We start from the raw sequence: 21,521 nt of genomic DNA, 5'->3' as shown, positions 1-21,521 counted from the left end.
TTCTCTCCCATCTCTCCTTACCTCTGTTCTCTCCCATCTCTCCTTACCTCTGTTCTCTCCCATCTCTCCTTACCTCTGTTCTCTCCCATCTCTCCTTCTCTCTGTTCTCTCCCATCTCTCCTTCTCTCTGTTCTCTCCCATCTCTCCTTCTCTCTGTTCTCTCCCATCTCTCCTTCTCTCTGTTCTCTCCCATCTCTCCTTACCTCTGTTCTCTCCCATCTCTCCTTCCCTCTGTTCTCTCCCCTCTCTCCTTCCCTCTGTTCTCTCCTCTCTCTCCATCACCCTCCTGAAGTTGTTGTTGTGTCTGTACAGTAGACATAGACCTGACGTTGTTGTGTCTCTACAGTAGACATAGACCTGACGTTGTTGTGTGTCTCTACAGTAGACATAGACCTGACGTTGTTGTGTCTCTACAGTAGACATAGACCTGACGTTGTTGGTGTGTGTCTCTACAGTAGACATAGACCTGACGTTGTTGTGTGTCTCTACAGTAGACATAGACCTGACGTTGTTGTGTCTCTACAGTAGACATAGACCTGACGTTGTTGTGTGTCTCTACAGTAGACACAGACCTGACGTTGTTGTTGTGTCTGTACAGTAGACACAGACCTGACGTTGTTGTGTGTCTGTACAGTAGACATAGACCTGACATTGTTGTGTCTCTACAGTAGACACAGACCTGACGTTGTTGTTGTGTCTCTACAGTAGACATAGACCTGACGTTGTTGTGTCTCTACAGTAGACATAGACCTGACGTTGTTGTGTCTCTACAGTAGACATAGACCTGACGTTGTTGTGTCTCTACAGTAGACATAGACCTGACGTTGTGTGTCTCTACAGTAGACATAGACCTGACGTTGTTGTGTCTGTACAGTAGACATAGACCTGACGTTGTTGTGTCTCTACAGTAGACATAGACCTGACGTTGTTGTGTCTCTACAGTAGACATAGACCTGACGTTGTGTGTCTCTACAGTAGACATAGACCTGACATTGTTGTGTGTCTGTCTTCTGTCCAGGGCTGGTAACATTGTGCTACTGCAGTTTGTGGTGGGGCTGAAGCAGGCTACAGAGGACGACCTGGTGTCTGATCTGATGGTCAATATACTGAGGGTCAGTCCTGACATCTTGCCCAGGTTCTTCAAGGAGACACAGTTATCCTTCATCCCTCGCCTCAAATCTGCCTGGACGGACAACATCACTCTGCTCAAGAAGGTTTTTAATAAACTCTTTGTTTCCTTGTATTATTGTTTTTTTTCTAAAAGTTATTTTGTTTACGTTTCAAACTTCTGGGACAGTTCTGTCTGTAACGTTGACACCAACAACAACAACAACAACAACAACGAGGATTGTATAAAGCTGTATTCTATCAGACGTCACCGTGCGCAGGGGCGAGGCGAACAGAAATCAACAAAACAAAATGTGAATCTTACAACAACGTCACAATTTTTATTTTTATATTTATTTAACCTTTATTTAACCTTTATTTTACTAGACAAGTCAGTTAAGAACAAGTTCTTATTTTCAATGACGGCCTAGTGGGTTAACTGGTCTAGGAACAGTGGGTTAACTGGTCTAGGAACAGTGGGTTAACTGGTCTAGGAACAGTGGGTTAACTGGTCTAGGAACAGCAGGTTAACTGGTCTAGGAACAGTGGGTTAACTGGTCTAGGAACAGTGGGTTAACTGGTCTAGGAACAGTGGGTTAACTGGTCTAGGAACAGTGGATTAACTGGTCTAGGAACACTGGTCTAGGAACAGTGGGTTAACTGGTCTAGGAACAGTGGGTTAACTGGTCTAGGAACAGTGGGTTAACTGGTCTAGGAACAGTGGGGTTAACTGCCTTGTTCAGGGGGCAGAACGACAGATTTGCACCTTGTCAGCTCGGGGGTTTGAACTTGCAACCTTCCGGTTACTAGTCCAACGCTCTAACCACTAGGCTACGCTGCCGCCTCTACACTCTAACCACTAGGCTACGCTGCCGCCTCTACACTCTAACCACTAGGCTACCTGCCGCTTCTACACTCTAACCACTAGGCTACCTGCCGCCTCTACACTCTAACCACAAGGCTACCCTGCCGCCTCTACACTCTAACCACAAGGCTACCCTGCCGCCTCTACACTCTAACCACAAGGCTACCCTGCCGCCTCTACACTCTAACCACAGGCTACCCTGCCGCCTCTACACTCTAACCACTAGGCTACCCTGCCGCCTCTACACTCTAACCACTAGGCTACCCTGTCGCCTCTACACTCTAACCACTAGGCTACGCTGCCGCCTCTACACTCTAACCACTAGGCTACCCTGCCGCCTCTACACTCTAACCACTAGGCTACGCTGCCGCCTCTACACTCTAACCACTAGGTTACCTACCTCCTCTACACTCTAACCACTAGGCTACCCTGCCGCCTCTACACTCTAACCACTAGGCTACCCTGTCGCCTCTACACTCTAACCACTAGGCTACGCTGCCGCCTCTACACTCTAACCACTAGGTTACCTACCTCCTCTACACTCTAACCACTAGGCTACCTGCCTCCTCTACACTCTAACCACTAGGCTACGTGCCGCCTCTACACTCTAACCACTAGGCTACCTACCACCTCTACACTCTAACCACTAGGCTACCTACCACCTCTACACTCTAACCACTAGGCTACCTGCCTCCTCTACACTCTAACCACTAGGTTACCTACCTCCTCTACACTCTAACCACTAGGCTACCTGCCGCCTCTACACTCTAAACACTAGGCTACCTGCCTCCTCTACACTCTAACCACTAGACTACCCTGCAGCCTCTACACTCTAACCACTAGGCTACGTGCCTCCTCTACACTCTAACCACAAGGCTACCCTGCCACCTCTACACTCTAACCACTAGGCTACCTGCCTCCTCTACACTCTAACCACTAGGTTACCTACCTCCTCTACACTCTAACCACTAGGCTACCTGCCTCCTCTACACTCTAACCACTAGGCTACCTGCCTCCTCTACACTCTAACCACTAGGCTACCTGCCGCCTCTACACTCTAAACACTAGGCTACCTGCCTCCTCTACACTCTAACCACTAGACTACCCTGCCGCCTCTACACTCTAACCACTAGGCTACCCTGCCGCCCCAAATTGTCTGTCCCTTGTCTGTCAATCACAGGCACTGTCATTTTGACCGCTGTCGACCACTCCTGTCTTCTCAGATCTACGAGTCTCAGCCAGAGGTGTCCAAGGCCTTCCAGACCAGAGAGGTTGTCCCTCTGCCCCGCCTCCTGTCCATGGTGCTGGTGACATCACTTCCTCCCGTCTGTAACAAGGCCTTCTTCACGCAGGGCATCAACGTGAGTTGACAACGTTGTTCTAGAATAATGGCTATTTAACAGACTTGTCACTTTTGATGATGAAAAATGTTGCCCAACGTTTCCCAGTGCTGGGTTGTTTACCCATCTTTCCCCTCGTGTGCCTGTCCCGTTTACCCATCTTTCCTCTTGTGTGCCTGTCCCGTTTACCCATCTTTCCTATCGTGTGCCTGTCCCCTTTACCCATCTTTCCTCTTGTGTGCCTGTCCCGTTTACCCATCTTTCCTCTCGTGTGCCTGTCCCCTTTACCCATCTTTCCTCTCGTGTGCCTGTCCCGTTTACCCATCTTTCCTCTTGTGTGCCTGTCCCGTTTACCCATCTTTCCTATCGTGTGCCTGTCCCCTTTACCCATCTTTCCTCTTGTGTGCCTGTCCCGTTTACCCATCTTTCCTCTCGTGTGCCTGTCCCGTTTACCCATCTTTCCTCTCGTGTGCCTGTCCCGTTTACCCATCTTTCCTCTCGTGTGCCTGTCCCGTTTACCCATCTTTCCTCTCGTGTGCCTGTCCCGTTTACCCATCTTTCCTCTCGTGTGCCTGTCCCGTTTACCCATCTTTCCTATCGTGTGCCTGTCCCGTTTACCCATCTTTCCTCTCGTGTGCCTGTCCCGTTTACCCATCTTTCCTATCGTGTGCCTGTCCCGTTTACCCATCTTTCCTCTCGTGTGCCTGTCCCCTTTACCCATCTTTCCTCTTGTGTGCCTGTCCCGTTTACCCATCTTTCCTCTCGTGTGCCTGTCCCGTTTACCCATCTTTCCTCTCGTGTGCCTGTCCCGTTTACCCATCTTTCCTCTCGTGTGCCTGTCCCGTTTACCCATCTTTCCTATCGTGTGCCTGTCCCGTTTACCCATCTTTCCTATCGTGTGCCTGTCCCGTTTACCCATCTTTCCTCTCGTGTGCCTGTCCCGTTTACCCATCTTTCCTCTCGTGTGCCTGTCCCGTTTACCCATCTTTCCTCTCGTGTGCCTGTCCCGTTTACCCATCTTTCCTCTCGTGTGCCTGTCCCAGTTTACCCATCTTTCCTATCGTGTGCCTGTCCCGTTTACCCATCTTTCCCCTCGTGTGCCTGTCCCAGTTTACCCATCTTTCCTCTCGTGTGCCTGTCCCAGTTTACCCATCTTTCCTCTCGTGTGCCTGTCCCAGTTTGCCAACGCGGTGGTGCAGCACACGACCCTGTCCCTCATGTCGTTCCTTCTGAAGAGAGCTCAGGGGAACATAGAGTTGTGTCTGGACCGCTCTGTGTGGCTCGCCTCTGATCTCTACACACCAGCCACCATGCAGGACTTCACACAGCAGTACAGGGAGGCACTCGGCAAGGTAACACACAGTACCTCACACAGCAGTACAGAGAGGTAACACACAGTACCTCACACAGCAGCACAGGGAGGTAACACACAGTACCTCACACAGCAGTACAGAGAGGTAACACACAGTACCTCACACAGCAGTACAGAGAGGTAACACACAGGACCTCACACAGCAGTACAGGGAGGTAACACACAGGACCTCACACAGCAGTACAGAGAGGTAACACACAGTACCTCACACAGCAGTACAGAGAGGCACTCGGCAAGGTAACACACAGTACCTCACACAGCAGTACAGAGAGGTAACACACAGGACCTCACACAGCAGTACAGAGAGGTAACACACAGGACCTCACACAGCAGTACAGGGAGGTAACACACAGGACCTCACACAGCAGTACAGAGAGGTAACACAGGACCTCACACAGCAGTACAGAGAGGTAACACACAGGACCTCACACAGCAGTACAGGGAGGTAACACACAGTACCTCACACAGCAGTACAGAGAGGTAACACACAGGACCTCACACAGCAGTACAGAGAGGTAACACACAGGACCTCACACAGCAGTACAGAGAGGTAACACACAGGACCTCACACATCAGTACAGAGAGGTAACACACAGGACCTCACACAGCAGTACAGGGAGGTAACACACAGGACCTCACACAGCAATACAGAGAGGTAACACACAGGACCTCACACAGCAGTACAGGGAGGTAACACAGTACCTCACACAGCAATACAGAGAGGTAACACACAGGACCTCACACAGCAGTACAGGGAGGTAACACACAGGACCTCACACAGCAGTACAGGGAGGTAACACACAGTACCTCACACAGCAGTACAGGAGGTAACACACAGTACCTCACACAGCAGTACAGAGAGGTAACACACAGTACCTCACACAGCAGTACAGAGAGGTAACACACAGGACCTCACACAGCAGTACAGAGAGGTAACACACAGTACCTCACACAGCAGTACAGAGAGGTAACACACAGTACCTCACACAGCAGTACAGAGAGTAACACACAGTACCTCACACAGCAGTACAGGAGGTAACACACAGGACCTCACACAGCAGTACAGGAGGTAACACACAGGACCTCACACAGCAGTACAGGGAGGTAACACACAGGACCTCACACAGCAGTACAGGGAGGTAACACACAGTACCTCACACAGCAGTACAGAGAGGTAACACACAGGACCTCACACAGCAGTACAGGGAGGTAACACACAGGACCTCACACAGCAGTACAGGGAGGTAACACACAGGACCTCACACAGCAGTACAGAGAGGTAACACAGGACCTCACACAGCAGTACAGAGAGGTAACACACAGGACCTCACACAGCAGTACAGAGAGGTAACACAGGACCTCACACAGCAATACAGAGAGGTAACACACAGGACCTCACACAGCAGTACAGAGAGGTAACACAGGACCTCACACAGCAATACAGAGAGGTAACACACAGGACCTCACACAGCAGTACAGGGAGGTAATACACAGGACCTCACACAGCAGTACAGGGAGGTAACACACAGGACCTCACACAGCAGTACAGAGAGGTAACACAGGACCTCACACAGCAGTACAGAGAGGTAACACACAGTACCTCACACAGCAGTACAGAGAGGTAACACACAGGACCTCACACAGCAGTACAGAGGTAACACACAGGACCTCACACAGCAGTACAGAGAGGTAACACACAGGACCTCACACAGCAGTACAGAGAGGTAACACACAGGACCTCACACAGCAGTACAGAGAGGTAACACACAGGACCTCACACAGCAGTACAGAGAGGTAACACACAGGACCTCACACAGCAGTACAGAGAGGTAACACACAGGACCTCACACAGCAGTACAGAGAGGTAACACACAGGACCTCACACAGCAGTACAGAGAGGTAACACACAGTACCTCACACAGCAGTACAGAGAGGTAACACACAGTACCTCACACAGCAGTACAGAGAGGTAACACACAGGACCTCACACAGCAGTACAGGGAGGTAACACACAGGACCTCACACAGCAGTACAGAGAGGTAACACACAGTACCTCACACAGCAGTACAGGGAGGTAACACACAGTACCTCACACAGCAGTACAGGGAGGTAACACACAGGACCTCACACAGCAGTACAGAGAGGTAACACACAGGACCTCACACAGCAGTACAGGGAGGTAACACACAGGACCTCACACAGCAGTACAGAGAGGTAACACACAGGACCTCACACAGCAGTACAGAGAGGTAACACACAGGACCTCACACAGCAGTACAGAGAGGTAACACACAGGACCTCACACAGCAGTACAGAGAGGTAACACACAGGACCTCACACAGCAGTACAGAGAGGTAACACACAGTACCTCACACAGCAGTACAGGGAGGTAACACACAGTACCTCACACAGCAGTACAGGGAGGTAATACACAGGACCTCACACAGCAGTACAGGGAGGTAACACACAGGACCTCACACAGCAGTACAGAGAGGTAACTGTAGTACTGTGGACCTACTGTAGCACTGTGGACCTACTGTAGTACTGTATGCCTACTGTAGTACGGTATGCCTACTGTAGTACTGTGGACCTACTGTGGACCTACTGTAGTACTGTATGCCTACTGTAGGACTGTGGACCTACTGTAGTACTGTATGCCTACTGTAGTACTGTGGACCTACTGTAGTACTGTGGACCTACTGTGGACCTACTGTAGTACTGTGGACCTACTGTAGTACTGTGGACCTACTGTAGTACTGTATGCCTACTGTAGTACTGTGGACCTACTGTAGTACTGTGGACCTACTGTGGACCTACTGTAGTACTGTGGACCTACTGTAGTACTGTGGACCTACTGTAGTACTGTATGCCTACTGTAGTACTGTATGCCTACTGTAGTACTGTGGACCTACTGTAGGACTGTGGACCTACTGTATTCCTACTGTAGGACTGTGGACCTACTGTAGTACTATGGACCTACTGTAGTACTGTGGACCTACTGTAGTACTGAATGCCTACTGTAGTACTGTGGACCTACTGTAGTACTGTATGCCTACTGTAGTATTGTGGACCTACTGTAGGACTGTGGACCTACTGTAGTACTGTGGACCTACTGGGTTAGACAACACAGTCGACCTCCTAGCTACTAAACTAAATGCAGTGTTGCCCATGTAGATCCGATGATGACCAGCTTTTATCTGACTGGATGACCACTCTGACTGGATGACCACTCTGACTGAATGACCACTCTGACTGGATGACCACTCTGACTGGATGACCACTCTGACTGGATGACCACTGTGACTGGATGACCACTGTGACTGGATGACCACTCTGACTGGATGACCACTGTGACTGGATGACCACTCTGACTGGATGACCACTCTGACTGGATGACCACTCTGACTGAATGACCACTCTGACTGAATGACCACTGTGACTGGATGACCACTGTGACTGGATGACCACTCTGACTGGATGACCACTGTGACTGGATGACCACTGTGACTGGATGACCACTCTGACTGGATGACCACTGTGACTGGATGACCACTCTGACTGGATGACCACTCTGACTGGATGACCACTCTGACTGAATGACCACTCTGACTGAATGACCTGAATGACAACTGAACTCGGAGGGGGTGGGGCGGGGCGTCCGTGTTCTCTCTGTAGGTTCTACCGGACATGACGAGCATCGTGTCCAAATGGCAGTCACTGACCAAGAAGGAGACAGGAGGGAAGGAAAGGACGAAGGAAGGAGATGTCAAAGAGGACGCGAATAAAGTTGAACAACCCGGTAGATGTCTTACATTGTAATATATTTACAATCAGTGGAATGTTCTCTTCTTTAAATTATACTTATAACTCTCTCTTTATACATCGTTGAAATAGTCCTTAACCAATATGGTATTTTTCCTCCTTTCTATATTGTCCCGACTATAACTCTCTTTAGTTGAACATGGGGTGACTATCTCCTGTCTCTCCTATCTATCTGTCTGTCTCTCCTGTCTGTCTCTTCCCCTTGCGTCTGTCTGTCTCTCTTCTGTCTCTCCCATCTATCTGTCTGTGTTTCCCATCTGTCTGTCTCTCCTGTCTGTCCCTCTTCCCGTGCGTCTCTGTCTCCCATCTGTCTGTCTCTCCTGTCTGTCCCTCTTCCCGTGCGTCTCTGTCTCCCGTCTGTCTGTCTCTCCTGTCTGTCCCTCTTCCCGTGCGTCTCTGTCTCCCATCTGTCTGTCTCTCCTGTCTGTCCCTCTTCCCGTGCGTCTCTGTCTCCCGTCTGTCTGTCTCTCCCATCTGTCTCCTCCAGCCCCGTCAGGCCCCGAGTCTCCAGAGGTCATCGTCCTGAAAGCCCTCATCCTTCAGGTCATGCGTCTCTACCAGAAGGTAGTGCCTCATCTGGTTAGCCAGAGCAAGTTTGACTTCAGCAAGCTGCTCAAAGGTACTGCTCTATAAACTCTATGGATGGACGATTGATCGATAGGATTGATTCATTGATTGATTCATTGATTGATTCATTGGTTGAATGATTGATTGATTGATTGATTCATTGATTGAATGATTGATTGATTGATTGGTTGATTGATTGATTGATTGATTGGTTGATTGATTCATTGGTTGATTGATTGATTGATTGATTGATTGATTCATTGGTTGATTGATTGATTGACTGACTGATTGATTGAATGATTGATTGATTGATTGATTGACTGATTGATTGATTGATTGCTCTGTTGCTCTTTATTAGTCCTGTTAAAAATATGGAAGTTATCTTCTTGATGTGCTAACAGAATGCTAAAATCTATGAATTTGCCTTACATTGTGTTACCACACTTAGAGACAACTTCCACGTTATTTCGTCATTCTGAGGACCCGTACGGCCATCCAAAAGGCCTGTGAAATCATCTACTGATCGTGTCCATCTTGACGGTATTGTATTTGGTCTCTCTCTTCAGGTATCGTGTCAGAGAAAGGTATGAGAGAGGAGGTCCATCCAGTCCTTCAACACCAGATATTACAACTGGCCCTGGACCTGCCGGCCAGCAAGTTCTCCTGGTTCAGAGTTCAGGTGTGATGATTATAGACCGGGTGTGTTTGATGTTATCACCTGGTTCAGGGGATCTTCTAGACCAGCAAGATGTCCTGGTTCAGGGGATCTTCTAGACCAGCAAGATGTCCTGGTTCAGGGGATCTTCTAGACCAGCAAGATGTCCTGGTTCAGGGGATCTTCTAGACCAGCAAGATGTCCTGGTTCAGGGGATCTTCTAGACCAGCAAGATGTCTTGGTTCAGGGGAGCTTCTAGACTAGCAAGTTGTCCTGGTTCAGGGGAGCTTCTGGACCAGTAAGTTGTCCTGGTTCAGGGGAGCTTCTAGACCAGCAAGATGTCTTGGTTCAGGGGATCTTCTAGACCAGCAAGATGTCCTGGTTCAGGGGAGCTTCTAGACCAGCAAGATGTCCTGGTTCAGGGGATCTTCTAGACCAGCAAGATGTCCTGGTTCAGGGATCTTCTAGACCAGCAAGATGTCTTGGTTCAGGGAGCTTCTAGACTAGCAAGTTGTCCTGGTTCAGGGGAGCTTCTGGACCAGTAAGTTGTCCTGGTTCAGGGGAGCTTCTAGACCAGCAAGATGTCTTGGTTCAGGGGATCTTCTAGACCAGCAAGATGTCCTGGTTCAGGGGAGCTTCTAGACCAGCAAGATGTCTTGGTTCAGGGATCTTCTAGACCAGCAAGATGTCCTGGTTCAGGGGATCTTCTAGACCAGCAAGATGTCCTGGTTCGGGGATCTTCTAGACCAGCAAGATGTCCTGGTTCAGGGGATCTTCTAGACCAGCAAGATGTCCTGGTTCAGGGATCTTCTAGACCAGCAAGATGTCCTGGTTCAGGGGATCTTCTAGACCAGCGAGTTGTCCTGGTTCAGGGGATCTTCTAGACCAGCAAGATGTCCTGGTTCAGGGGATCTTCTAGACCAGCAAGTTGTCCTGGTTCAGGGGATCTTCTAGACCAGCAAGTTGTCCTGGTTCAGGGGATCTTCTAGACCAGCAAGTTGTCCTGGTTCAGGGGATCTTCTAGACCAGCAAGTTGTCCTGGTTCAGGGGATCTTCTAGACCAGCAAGATGTCCTGGTTCAGGGGATCTTCTAGACTAGCAAGATGTCCTGGTTCAGGGGATCTTCTAGACCAGCAAGATGTCCTGGTTCAGGGGATCTTCTAGACCAGCAAGATGTCCTGGTTCAGGGGATCTTCTAGACCAGCGAGTTGTCCTGGTTCAGGGGATCTTCTAGACCAGCAAGATGTCCTGGTTCAGGGGGATCTTCTAGACCAGCAAGTTGTCCTGGTTCAGGGGATCTTCTAGACCAGCAAGTTGTCCTGGTTCAGGGGATCTTCTAGACCAGCAAGTTGTCCTGGTTCAGGGGATCTTCTAGACCAGCAAGTTGTCCTGGTTCAGGGGATCTTCTAGACCAGCAAGTTGTCCTGGTTCAGGGGATCTTCTAGACCAGCAAGTTGTCCTGGTTCAGGGGATCTTCTAGACCAGCAAGTTGTCCTGGTTCAGGGGATCTTCTAGACCAGCAAGTTGTCCTGGTTCAGGGGATCTTCTAGACCAGCAAGATGTCCTGGTTCAGGGGATCTTCTAGACCAGCAAGTTGTCCTGGTTCAGGGGTATCTTCTAGACCAGCAAGTTGTCCTGGTTCAGGGGATCTTCTAGACCAGCAAGATGTCCTGGTTCAGGGGATCTTCTAGACCAGCAAGATGTCTTGGTTCAGGGGATCTTCTAGACCAGCAAGATGTCCTGGTTCAGGGGAGCTTCTAGACTAGCAAGTTGTCCTGGTTCAGGGGAGCTTCTGGACCAGTAAGTTGTCCTGGTTCAGGGGAGCTTCTAGACCAGCAAGATGTCTTGGTTCAGGGGATCTTCTAGACCAGCAAGATGTCCTGGTTCAGGGGATCTTCTAGACCAGCAAGATGTCCTGGTTCGGGGGATCTTCTAGACCAGCAAGATGTCCTGGTTCAGGGGATCTTCTAGACCAGCAAGATGTCCTGGTTCAGGGGATCTTCTAGACCAGCAAGATGTCCTGGTTCAGGGGATCTTCTAGACCAGCGAGTTGTCCTGGTTCAGGGGATCTTCTAGACCAGCAAGATGTCCTGGTTCAGGGGGATCTTCTAGACCAGCAAGTTGTCCTGGTTCAGGGGATCTTCTAGACCAGCAAGTTGTCCTGGTTCAGGGGATCTTCTAGACCAGCAAGTTGTCCTGGTTCAGGGGATCTTCTAGACCAGCAAGTTGTCCTGGTTCAGGGGATCTTCTAGACCAGCAAGATGTCCTGGTTCAGGGGATCTTCTAGACTAGCAAGATGTCCTGGTTCAGGGGATCTTCTAGACTAGCAAGATGTCCTGGTTCAGGGGATCTTCTAGACCAGCAAGATGTCCTGGTTCAGGGGATCTTCTAGACCAGCAAGATGTCCTGGTTCAGGGGATCTTCTAGACCAGCGAGTTGTCCTGGTTCAGGGGATCTTCTAGACCAGCAAGATGTCCTGGTTCAGGGGATCTTCTAGACCAGCAAGATGTCCTGGTTCAGGGGGATCTTCTAGACCAGCAAGTTGTCCTGGTTCAGGGGATCTTCTAGACCAGCAAGTTGTCCTGGTTCAGGGGATCTTCTAGACCAGCAAGTTGTCCTGGTTCAGGGGATCTTCTAGACCAGCAAGTTGTCCTGGTTCAGGGGATCTTCTAGACCAGCAAGTTGTCCTGGTTCAGGGGATCTTCTAGACCAGCAAGATGTCCTGGTTCAGGGGATCTTCTAGACCAGCAAGTTGTCCTGGTTCAGGGGGATCTTCTAGACCAGCAAGTTGTCCTGGTTCAGGGGGATCTTCTAGACCAGCAAGTTGTCCTGGTTCAGAGTTCAGGTGAGATGGTTATAGACTGGGTTCAGGGTTCAGGTTAGAATGGAGCAGACTGTTAGTGGTATGTTTAATATCCCCTATAAGGAGCATGGAACAGACCAGGGGTTGAACTGTCTGCTGTCTCCTAGAGTGGCTTCAAAGGAAATGTGAGACTATGGAAACAGTAAATGGCTGTTATTTGCAGGGGCTCAACTTTGGTTTTTAGAAGTGGTAGGGACATAAACTTGTGGGGGTCTGGGGTGCTCCCTCGGATAATTTGCTAACCTCCCTGTTATTGGGGGGCACTAATGCCGGAGGGCTGTAACACCAGAGGGCTGTAACGCCAGAGGGCTGTAACACCAGAGGGCTGTAACACCAGAGGGCTGTAAACGCCAGATGGCTGTAAACGCCAGAGGGCTGTAACGCCAGAGGGCTGTAACGCCAGAGGGCTGTGACGCCAGAGGGCTGTAACGCCAGAGGGCTGTGACACCAGAGGGCTGTAAACGCCAGAGGGCTGTAACGCCAGAGGGCTGTAAACGCCAGAGGGCTGTAAACGCCAGAGGGCTGTGACGCCAGAGGGCTGTGACGCCAGAGGGCTGTGACGCCAGAGGGCTGTGACGCCAGAGGGCTGTGACACCAGAGGGCTGTAACGCCAGAGGGCTGTGACACCAGAGGGCTGTAGACGCCAGAGGGCTGTGACACCAGAGGGCTGTGACGCCAGAGGGCTGTGACACCAGAGGGCTGTGACACCAGAGGGCTGTAAACGCCAGAGGGCTGTAAACGCCAGAGGGCTGTAGACGCCAGAGGGCTGTAGACGCCAGAGGGCTGTAGACGCCAGAGGGCTGTAGACGCCAGAGGGCTGTAGACACCAGAGGGCTGTAGACGCCAGAGGGCTGTAGACGCCAGAGGGCTGTAGACGCCAGAGGGCTGTAGACGCCAGAGGGCTGTAGACGCCAGAGGGCTGTAGACGCCAGAGGGCTGTAGACGCCAGAGGGCTGTAGACGCCAGAGGGCTGTAGACGCCAGAGGGCTGTAGACGCCAGAGGGCTGTAGACGCCAGAGGGCTGTAGACGCCAGAGGGCTGTGATTCATATCATAGGCCTTAAGAGTACTGTAGTGCTCTTTTTACTTGTACACAATATAGGGGGCAGGGCGGGACGATCCAGCTAAGGGCCCACCGCCCTACAGCGCCCCGACACACCCCACTCAGCTTTAGGATCTTACGTTAATTATTGGTTTCAGGTGTGTTAGGCCGAAGCCAGAGTGGCAACCTCAGTTCTGACCCTGGGAAAACCCCCAGGACTGACCAGCCCAGTAGCTAGGGATGACCTAAAGAGGTATCTCCCCTGACATGGGCATGTTGTCATTACAGACTCCTTTAGTCGTTCCATATAGGGCATCCAAACCTTATGAAAGTTGCACAGTGTACCCTTAATCTAGTAATAAATCCAATCTAGTGATATATATATATACATATACACATACGGTCTGTCGGTAAAAGATTGGACACGGCTACTCATTCAAGGGTTTTTCTTTGTTATTATTTTATAAAACTATGAAATAACACGTATGGAATCATGTAGTAACCAAAATAAATATTCACTCTTTGCCTTGATGACAGCTTTGCACACTCTTGGCATTCTCTCAACCAGCTTCACCTGGAATGCTTTTCCAACAGTCTTGAAGTAGTTCCCACATATGCTGAACACTTGTTGGCTGCTTTTCCTTCACTCTGCGGTCCAACTCATTCCAAACCATCTCAATTGGGTTGAGGTCAGGTGATTATGGAGACCAGGTCATCTGATGCAGAGTAAAATAGCCTTTACACTGTGTGGAGGTTGAAAAACAAACGATAGTCCCACTAAGCCCAAACCAGATGGGACGGCGTATCGCTGCAGAATGCTGTGGTTGCCATGCTGGTTAAGTGTGCCTTGAATTCTAAATAAATCACTGACAGTGTCACCAGCAAAGCACCATCACACCACCTCCTCCATGCTTCACGGTGGGAACCACACACGCAGAGATCATCTGTTCACCTACTCTGTGTCTCAAAAGCTCTGAGGTGTCTGTATGGTCCTTCAGTATGTCTCTTTTTGCGTCACAGTGCAATAAAACAACTGGGGGGGGCATGTCGTCGTCGTCGTCCCCCGCCCCCAGTGAAAGTTTTGCCCCTGGTTATTTGCGAAGTCTCCTTTTTATAACCTTGGAGTCATTTCATTTTGCTCCTTTCCGTTGCCTCCGTCAGGATCACGTGGAGACGGGCTCTGGGGAGAAGTCTGTGTTCTTCCTGCTCCTCAAGATGTTTGTGAGCAGCAACAACAGCCACCTGAAAATGTCCACCAGGAAACTGGTGCTGAAGGTGAGACCTACTGCGTCCGTTCCTCCCGGGTTTGAATCACACACGGGCTTTGTCCCAAATGGTACTCCATTCCCTGACATAGTGCACTACTTTTGACCAATGGTGTAAAGTACTTAAGTAAAAAAATAAAAACTTTAAAGTACTACTAAAGTAGTTATTTTGGGGGGTATCTGTACTTTACTTTTCTATTTATATATATATATATATATATAGTTTTTAAAAACTATTTATAACTTTTACTTCACTTACATTCCTAATGAAAATAATGTCTGTACATTTTCCCCGACACCCAAAAGTACTCGTTCCATTTTGAAAGCTTTTACTTTTGATATTTTAAAACCAAATACTTTTAGACTTTTACTCAAGTAGTATTTTACTGGGTGACTTTCACTCAAGTAGTATTTTACTGGGTGACTTTTACTCAAGTAGTATTTTACTGGGTGACTTTTACTCAAGTAGTATTTTACTGGGTGACTTTCACTCAAGTAGTATTTTACTGGGTGACTTTCACTCAAGTAGTATTTTACTGGGTGACTTTTACTCAAGTAGTATTATACTGGGTGACTTTCACTTTTACTTGAGTCATTTTCTGTTTTATTAGGCATCTTCACTTTTACTCAAGTAGGACCATTGAGTACTTTTCCCCATAGTGGTTTCAAAAGTATTGCCCTATATATATATATATATATATATATATATACAGAATTTAGTATACCCACTGACTCTTGAATGTGCCCAACGTAGTAAAAACGAATAGTAGTGTACTTATTAAATACATCTACTGTGAGTTCCTGTCAACTCCTTGGTCTCCGTTGTTTGGAATTAGGTGCTGAAGGACAGTGGAGTGTTTGAGTACACCTGGTCTGAGCTGGAGCTGTGGCTGAAACACCTGGACAGACTACAGACAGAGCAGCAGGACACGGTCATACACTTCCTGGAGAGGGTCAGTCACCTGATAAATCAATCAATCAATCATACATACCCTCAATCGATCAATCTATCGATCGTCGTCATAAGTAGCATACAATAAATACATCTATCGACACCTTCATACCCGAGGCCTTCCGCGCTTAGGGATTGATTGATTAGTTGATTGTGTTATGCTATTTATGATACAGGGTGTGTGTGTGTGTCTCTTCTCTGTGATGTGTGTGTGTGTCCGGGTGATGGTATGTAACCCTGTGATGTGTGTGTGTCCGGGTGATGGTATGTAACCCTGTGATGTGTGTGTGTGTGCGTGTGTGTGTCCGGGTGATGGTATGTAACCCTGTGATGTGTGTATGTCCCCCCAGGTGCTCATGTGTCTGGTGTGTAACCCCTACACCTACACAGACAAGGTTGCCAGTCTTGTCCAGGAGGCAGCCTACCTACAGGCCAATCTTAGCGGACAGGACGGAGACACCGCCAGCATCCCCATCTCACACATAGACGGTTAGTGACTCCTACATCATCCCCATCTCACACATAGACGGTTGGTGACTCCTACATCATCCCCATCTCACACATAGACGGTTGGTGACTCCTACATCATCCCCATCTCACACATAGACGGTTGGTGACTCCTACATCATCCCCATCTCACACATAGACGGTTGGTGACTCCTACATCATCCCCATCTCACACATAGACGGTTGGTGCCTCCTACATCATCCCCATGTCACACATAGACGGTTGGTGACTCCTACATCATCCCCATCTCACACATAGACGGTTGGTGACTCCTACATCATCCCCATCTCACACATAGACGGTTGGTGACTCCTACATCATCCCCATCTCACACATAGACGGTTGGTGACTCCTACATCATCCCCATGTCACACATAGACGGTTGGTGACTCCTACATCATCCCCATCTCACACATAGACGGTTGGTGACTCCTACATCATCCCCATCTCACACATAGACGGTTGGTGACTCCTACATCATCCCCATCTCACACATAGACGGTTGGTGACTCCTACATCATCCCCATCTCACACATAGACGGTTGGTGACTCCTACATCATCCCCATCTCACACATAGACGGTTGGTGACTCCTACATCATCCCCATCTCACACATAGACGGTTGGTGACTCCTACATCATCCCCATCTCACACATAGACGGTTGGTGACTCCTACATCATCCCCATGTCACACATAGACAGTACTGTGAAAAGGTTATTGTATATTGTTGATACTAAATATTATCAGATCTTCAACCAACACCTAATATTAGATTAAGGGAACCTGAGTTTACAAATAAGAAGAAAAATATATATATATATTTATTTAACAAAGTTATGCAACACCCAATTCCCCTGTGTGAAAAAGTAATTGCCCCCTTACACTCAATGACTGGTTGTACCACCTTTTGCCTATTTTGTAAATCCCACAGATGTAAAGGGCAACCAATACTTTCCGAATGCACTATAACTTTGTCAATTAAATGAAGTATAAATGTTTTTTATTCGTTAACTCGGGTTCCATTTGTCTAACATTCAGTATCAAAAATATCAAAACATTTAGAAAATCGTCAAGGGGCAACTAGTTGTTCATGTTGGTGATTACTACATACATACTACAGTACATCTCCATTTCATGCCTGTTGTCTTCCACGGTTCTTTCCATTCTCCTTCGACCTCTCATCAACGAGTTGGTTTCTACCCACAGGACTGCCGCTGACTGGATGTTTGTTTGTTTGTCGCACCGTTCTCTGTAAACTGAGACACTGTCGTGTGCGTGAAAAGCCCAGGAAGCCGTTTCTGACATACTGGAACCTGGCACCGATGATACCACGCTCAAATTCACTTAGGTCTCTGATTTGGCCTGTTTTAACGTTCAATCAAACAGTAACTGAATGTCTTGATGCCTGTCTGCCTGCTTTATATAGGAAGCCACGGTCTGGTGACTCACTGTCTGTAGGAGCAAACCATTTTGGTGACAGGGTGGTGTACCTAATATACTGGCCACCGAGTGTGTGTGTGTGTGCGCGTGTTCTATCCATGCAGGCTTTCGCGCGCTACCTGAGACATGAAACAGATGGGTGGGAGGGCATATATCCTGGCTCATTTTGCCTGAATGGATCATGGAAACATTTTACTCAACACCTAGGTTTAAAAAAAAAAAAAGAAGAAAGATAGAAAATAATCGACACGACAGTTAATTCGAAACGCACCAAAGCAGGCAATTATCATCGTATGTATTTTCTATGTGAACTTCCTAAAATGTCGACCAAAAAAAAAAATCACTGTATAAGTTAATGGAAACATAGCTAGTGAAGACAAAGCCTTGGCCTGGTGGGAAACATTGTGTTGCTTGTATCTCTAGACGTGCTGGACATGGTTGATGTGATCATGGAGGGCAGCGAGGGGGAGACGGAGGAGCTGGGCCCGGCGCTTAGTGATGACCTCATCCTCCAGACCTTCCCTTTCAGTGCCGTGGTACCTGCTGTCCTGGAGGCCAGGAACAAACTACCTGCTACCTACAGAACGGAGAAAGGTAAACTACTAAAGTGCTGTCTGTCTGGCGGGCTGTCTGTCGGGCGGGCTGTCTGTCGGGCGGGCTGTCTGGCGGGCTGTCTGTCTGGCGGGCTGTCTGGCGGGCGGACTGTCTGTGGCTCGTTCAAACACTCAAAGCCTTGTTTGTGTGTATTCATAGATGTGTATAATGTAATGTTGTGTATTTGACTCAAGGGAGGGTGTATAATGTTTTGTTGTGTATTTGACCCTAGGGAGGGTGTATAATGTAATGTGTATTTGACCCTAGGTAGGGTGTATAATGTAATGTTGTCTATTTGACCCTAGGGAGGGTGTATAATGTAATGTTGTGTATTTGACCCTAGGGAGGGTGTATAATGTAATGTTGTGTATTTGACCCTAGGGAGGGTGTATAATGTAATGTTGTGTATTTGACCCTAGGGGAGGGTGTATAATGTAAAGTTGTGTATTTGACCCTAGGGAGGGTGTATAATGTAAAGTTGTGTATTTGACCCTAGGGAGGGTGTATAATGTTGTGTATTTGACCCTAGGGGAGGGTGTATAATGTAATGTTGTGTATTTGACCCTAGGGGAGGGTGTATAATGTAAAGTTGTGTATTTGACTCTAGGGAGGGTGTATAATGTAATGTTGTGTATTTGGCTCTAGGGGAGGGTGTATAATGTAATGTTGTGTATTTGACCCTAGGGAGGGTGTATAATGTAATGTTGTGTATTTGACCCTAGGGGAGGGTGTATAATGTAAAGTTGTGTATTTGACTCTAGGGGAGGGTGTATAATGTAATGTTTTGTATTTGACCCTAGGGAGGGTGTATAATGTAATGTGTATTTGACTCTAGGGAGGGTGTATAATGTAATGTGTATTTGACTCTAGGGAGGGTGTATAATGTAATGTGTATTTGACTCTAGGGAGGGTGTATAATGTAATGTTGTGTATTTGACCCTAGGGAGGGTGTATAATGTAATGTTGTGTATTTGACCCTAGGGAGGGTGTATAATGTAATGTTGTGTATTTGACCCTAGGGAGGGTGTATAACGTTTTGTTGTGTATTTGACCCTAGGGAGGGTGTATAATGTAATGTGTATTTGACTCTAGGGAGGGTGTATAATGTAATGTGTATTTGACCCTAGGGAGGGTGTATAATGTAATGTTGTGTATTTGACCCTAGGGAGGGTGTATAATGTAATGTGTATTTGACTCTAGGGAGGGTGTATAATGTAATGTGTATTTGACTCTAGGGAGGGTGTATAATGTTTTGTTGTGTATTTGACCTTAGGGAGGGTGTATAATGTAATATTGTGTATTTGACCCTAGGGAGGGTGTATAATGTTGTGTATTTGACTCTAGGGAGGGTGTATAATGTAATGTTGTGTATTTGACCCTAGGGAGGGTGTATAATGTAATGTTGTGTATTTGACCCTAGGGAGGGTGTATAATGTAATGTGTATTTGACTCTAGGGAGGGTGTATAATGTAATGTTGTGTATTTGACCCTAGGGAGGGTGTATAATGTAATGTTGTGTATTTGACCCTAGGGAGGGTGTATAATGTAATGTGTATTTGACCCTAGGGAGGGTGTATAATGTAATGTTGTGTATTTGACCCTAGGGAGGGTGTATAATGTAATGTGTATTTGACCCTAGGGAGGGTGTATAATGTAATGTTGTGTATTTGACCCTAGGGAGGGTGTATAATGTAATGTTGTGTATTTGACCCTAGGGAGGGTGTATAATGTAATGTGTATTTGACCCTAGGGAGGGTGTATAATGTAATGTGTATTTGACCCTAGGGAGGGTGTATAATGTAATGTGTATTTGACCCTAGGGAGGGTGTATAATGTAATGTTGTGTATTTGACCCTAGGGAGGGTGTATAATGTAATGTTGTGTATTTGACCCTAGGGAGGGTGTATAATGTAATGTGTATTTGACCCTAGGGAGGGTGTATAATGTAATGTGTATTTGACCCTAGGGAGGGTGTATAATGTAATGTGTATTTGACCCTAGGGAGGGTATGTAATGTTGTGTATTTGACCCTAGGGAGGGTGTATAATGTAATGTTGTGTATTTGACCCTAGGGAGGGTGTATAATGTAATGTGTATTTGACCCTAGGGAGGGTGTATAATGTAATGTGTATTTGACCCTAGGGAGGGTGTATAACGTTCTGTTGTGTATTTAAGGTGTAATATTCGACTACATGGCCACAGTCCTGTGTGACGTGCTCCACTGTCAGAGAGACCCTCTGCCCCTCAGCCTGGCTCTTCTACAGTACGACAAAGAGCTGAACTCCTCTGAAGATTCTGGGCCCCCATCACTCCATTGTTCACCTACATCACTACTACACAACATGGCTGCCCCAACAGGCCCGGGAACCTCTGGTCGGAACACTTCCCTCTCATCTCGATCATACAGATATAACTACATTTACATTACATTTAAGTCATTTAGCAGACGCTCTTAACCAGAGCGACTTACAAATTGGTGCATTCACCTTATGACATCCAGTGGAACAGCCATTTTACAATAGTGCATCTAAATCTTTTAGGGGGTGAGAATGATTACTTATCCTATCCTAGGTATTCCTTAAAGAGGTGGGGTTTCAGGTGTCTGAAATGTTAATTTCATGTTCACAAGTGTTCATAATCAGGTTATTGGTAAAGTGTTGTTGTTATTTAATGGTGCTAATTACAACGACGATATTATTATGTGTCCACAACCAACCTCTTTTTTCGATCGTCTCTCCTCTGTCCTGACAGTTCCAGTCCTGTGAAAGCCCTTTCCAAGCCTCTCCTAGTCCTGTGACCTTCACTGGTCTACTGAAGACGGCCTACACCCAGGGGGCCTCTGCCCTGCTAGAGGACTCCTTCCGACGGAGACTGGAGAAGAGTCTGGTCACTATGGAGATGGCAGAGTATCCCGTTGCAGCCAAGCAGATCCTACTGTACATCAGAACCACTGTGGACAACTGCAGCATGGTACGGAGAAACACTCACCGAACCTGTATGAGCGCTGCTTTATCGAGCCACATCTACATTTACATTTAAGTCATTTAGCAGATGCTCTTATCCAGAGCGACTTACAAATTGGTGCGACTTACCGACTTACCTTATGACATCCAGTGGAACAGCCACTTA

The 21,521-nt window shown here is 47.8% G+C and overlaps 1 protein-coding gene and 2 long non-coding RNA genes across 31 annotated transcripts in view; 2 read left to right on the top strand and 1 right to left on the bottom strand.

Moving 5' to 3' along the window:
• Nucleotides 1–21,521, top strand: part of LOC118376534 (nucleolar pre-ribosomal-associated protein 1-like) — a 79,821-nt gene that overhangs the window by 10,784 nt on the left and 47,516 nt on the right. Inside the window, 13 exon segments of the mRNA XM_052508021.1 lie at nucleotides 1,019–1,214; nucleotides 3,196–3,333; nucleotides 4,491–4,664; nucleotides 8,360–8,483; nucleotides 8,994–9,125; nucleotides 9,640–9,752; nucleotides 14,794–14,907; nucleotides 15,734–15,850; nucleotides 16,200–16,338; nucleotides 18,222–18,392; nucleotides 20,568–20,691; nucleotides 20,693–20,765; nucleotides 21,144–21,362. Of these exon segments, the coding sequence (XP_052363981.1) occupies nucleotides 1,019–1,214; nucleotides 3,196–3,333; nucleotides 4,491–4,664; nucleotides 8,360–8,483; nucleotides 8,994–9,125; nucleotides 9,640–9,752; nucleotides 14,794–14,907; nucleotides 15,734–15,850; nucleotides 16,200–16,338; nucleotides 18,222–18,392; nucleotides 20,568–20,691; nucleotides 20,693–20,765; nucleotides 21,144–21,362 (1,834 nt within the window).
• Nucleotides 4,782–7,068, bottom strand: LOC127923868 (uncharacterized). 18 transcript variants are annotated; one of them, XR_008115931.1, is made up of 3 exons: nucleotides 6,948–7,068; nucleotides 5,631–5,665; nucleotides 4,782–4,888 (listed from the first exon to the last, which is right to left on the bottom strand). It is a non-coding gene; the product is annotated as an uncharacterized LOC127923868 (long non-coding RNA). The 18 variants fall into 18 exon arrangements; XR_008115932.1 differs by lacking the exon at nucleotides 6,948–7,068 and adding an exon at nucleotides 6,493–6,613; XR_008115936.1 differs by lacking the exon at nucleotides 4,782–4,888 and adding an exon at nucleotides 5,277–5,318 and having other exon boundaries at nucleotides 5,596–5,665.
• Nucleotides 4,901–7,028, top strand: LOC127923867 (uncharacterized). 12 transcript variants are annotated; one of them, XR_008115917.1, is made up of 4 exons: nucleotides 4,901–5,094; nucleotides 5,547–5,616; nucleotides 6,203–6,338; nucleotides 6,512–6,573. It is a non-coding gene; the product is annotated as an uncharacterized LOC127923867 (long non-coding RNA). The 12 variants fall into 12 exon arrangements; XR_008115919.1 differs by lacking the exons at nucleotides 5,547–5,616; nucleotides 6,512–6,573 and adding an exon at nucleotides 6,967–7,028 and having other exon boundaries at nucleotides 6,238–6,338; XR_008115921.1 differs by lacking the exons at nucleotides 5,547–5,616; nucleotides 6,512–6,573 and adding an exon at nucleotides 7,002–7,024 and having other exon boundaries at nucleotides 6,238–6,338.

This window comes from Oncorhynchus keta, unplaced genomic scaffold, assembly GCF_023373465.1.
Source record: "Oncorhynchus keta strain PuntledgeMale-10-30-2019 unplaced genomic scaffold, Oket_V2 Un_contig_3321_pilon_pilon, whole genome shotgun sequence".
Classification (NCBI taxonomy): domain Eukaryota; kingdom Metazoa; phylum Chordata; class Actinopteri; order Salmoniformes; family Salmonidae; genus Oncorhynchus; species Oncorhynchus keta.
Note: the sequence above shows the minus strand (reverse complement) of the source record. Positions and strands in the feature narration are given on the sequence as shown.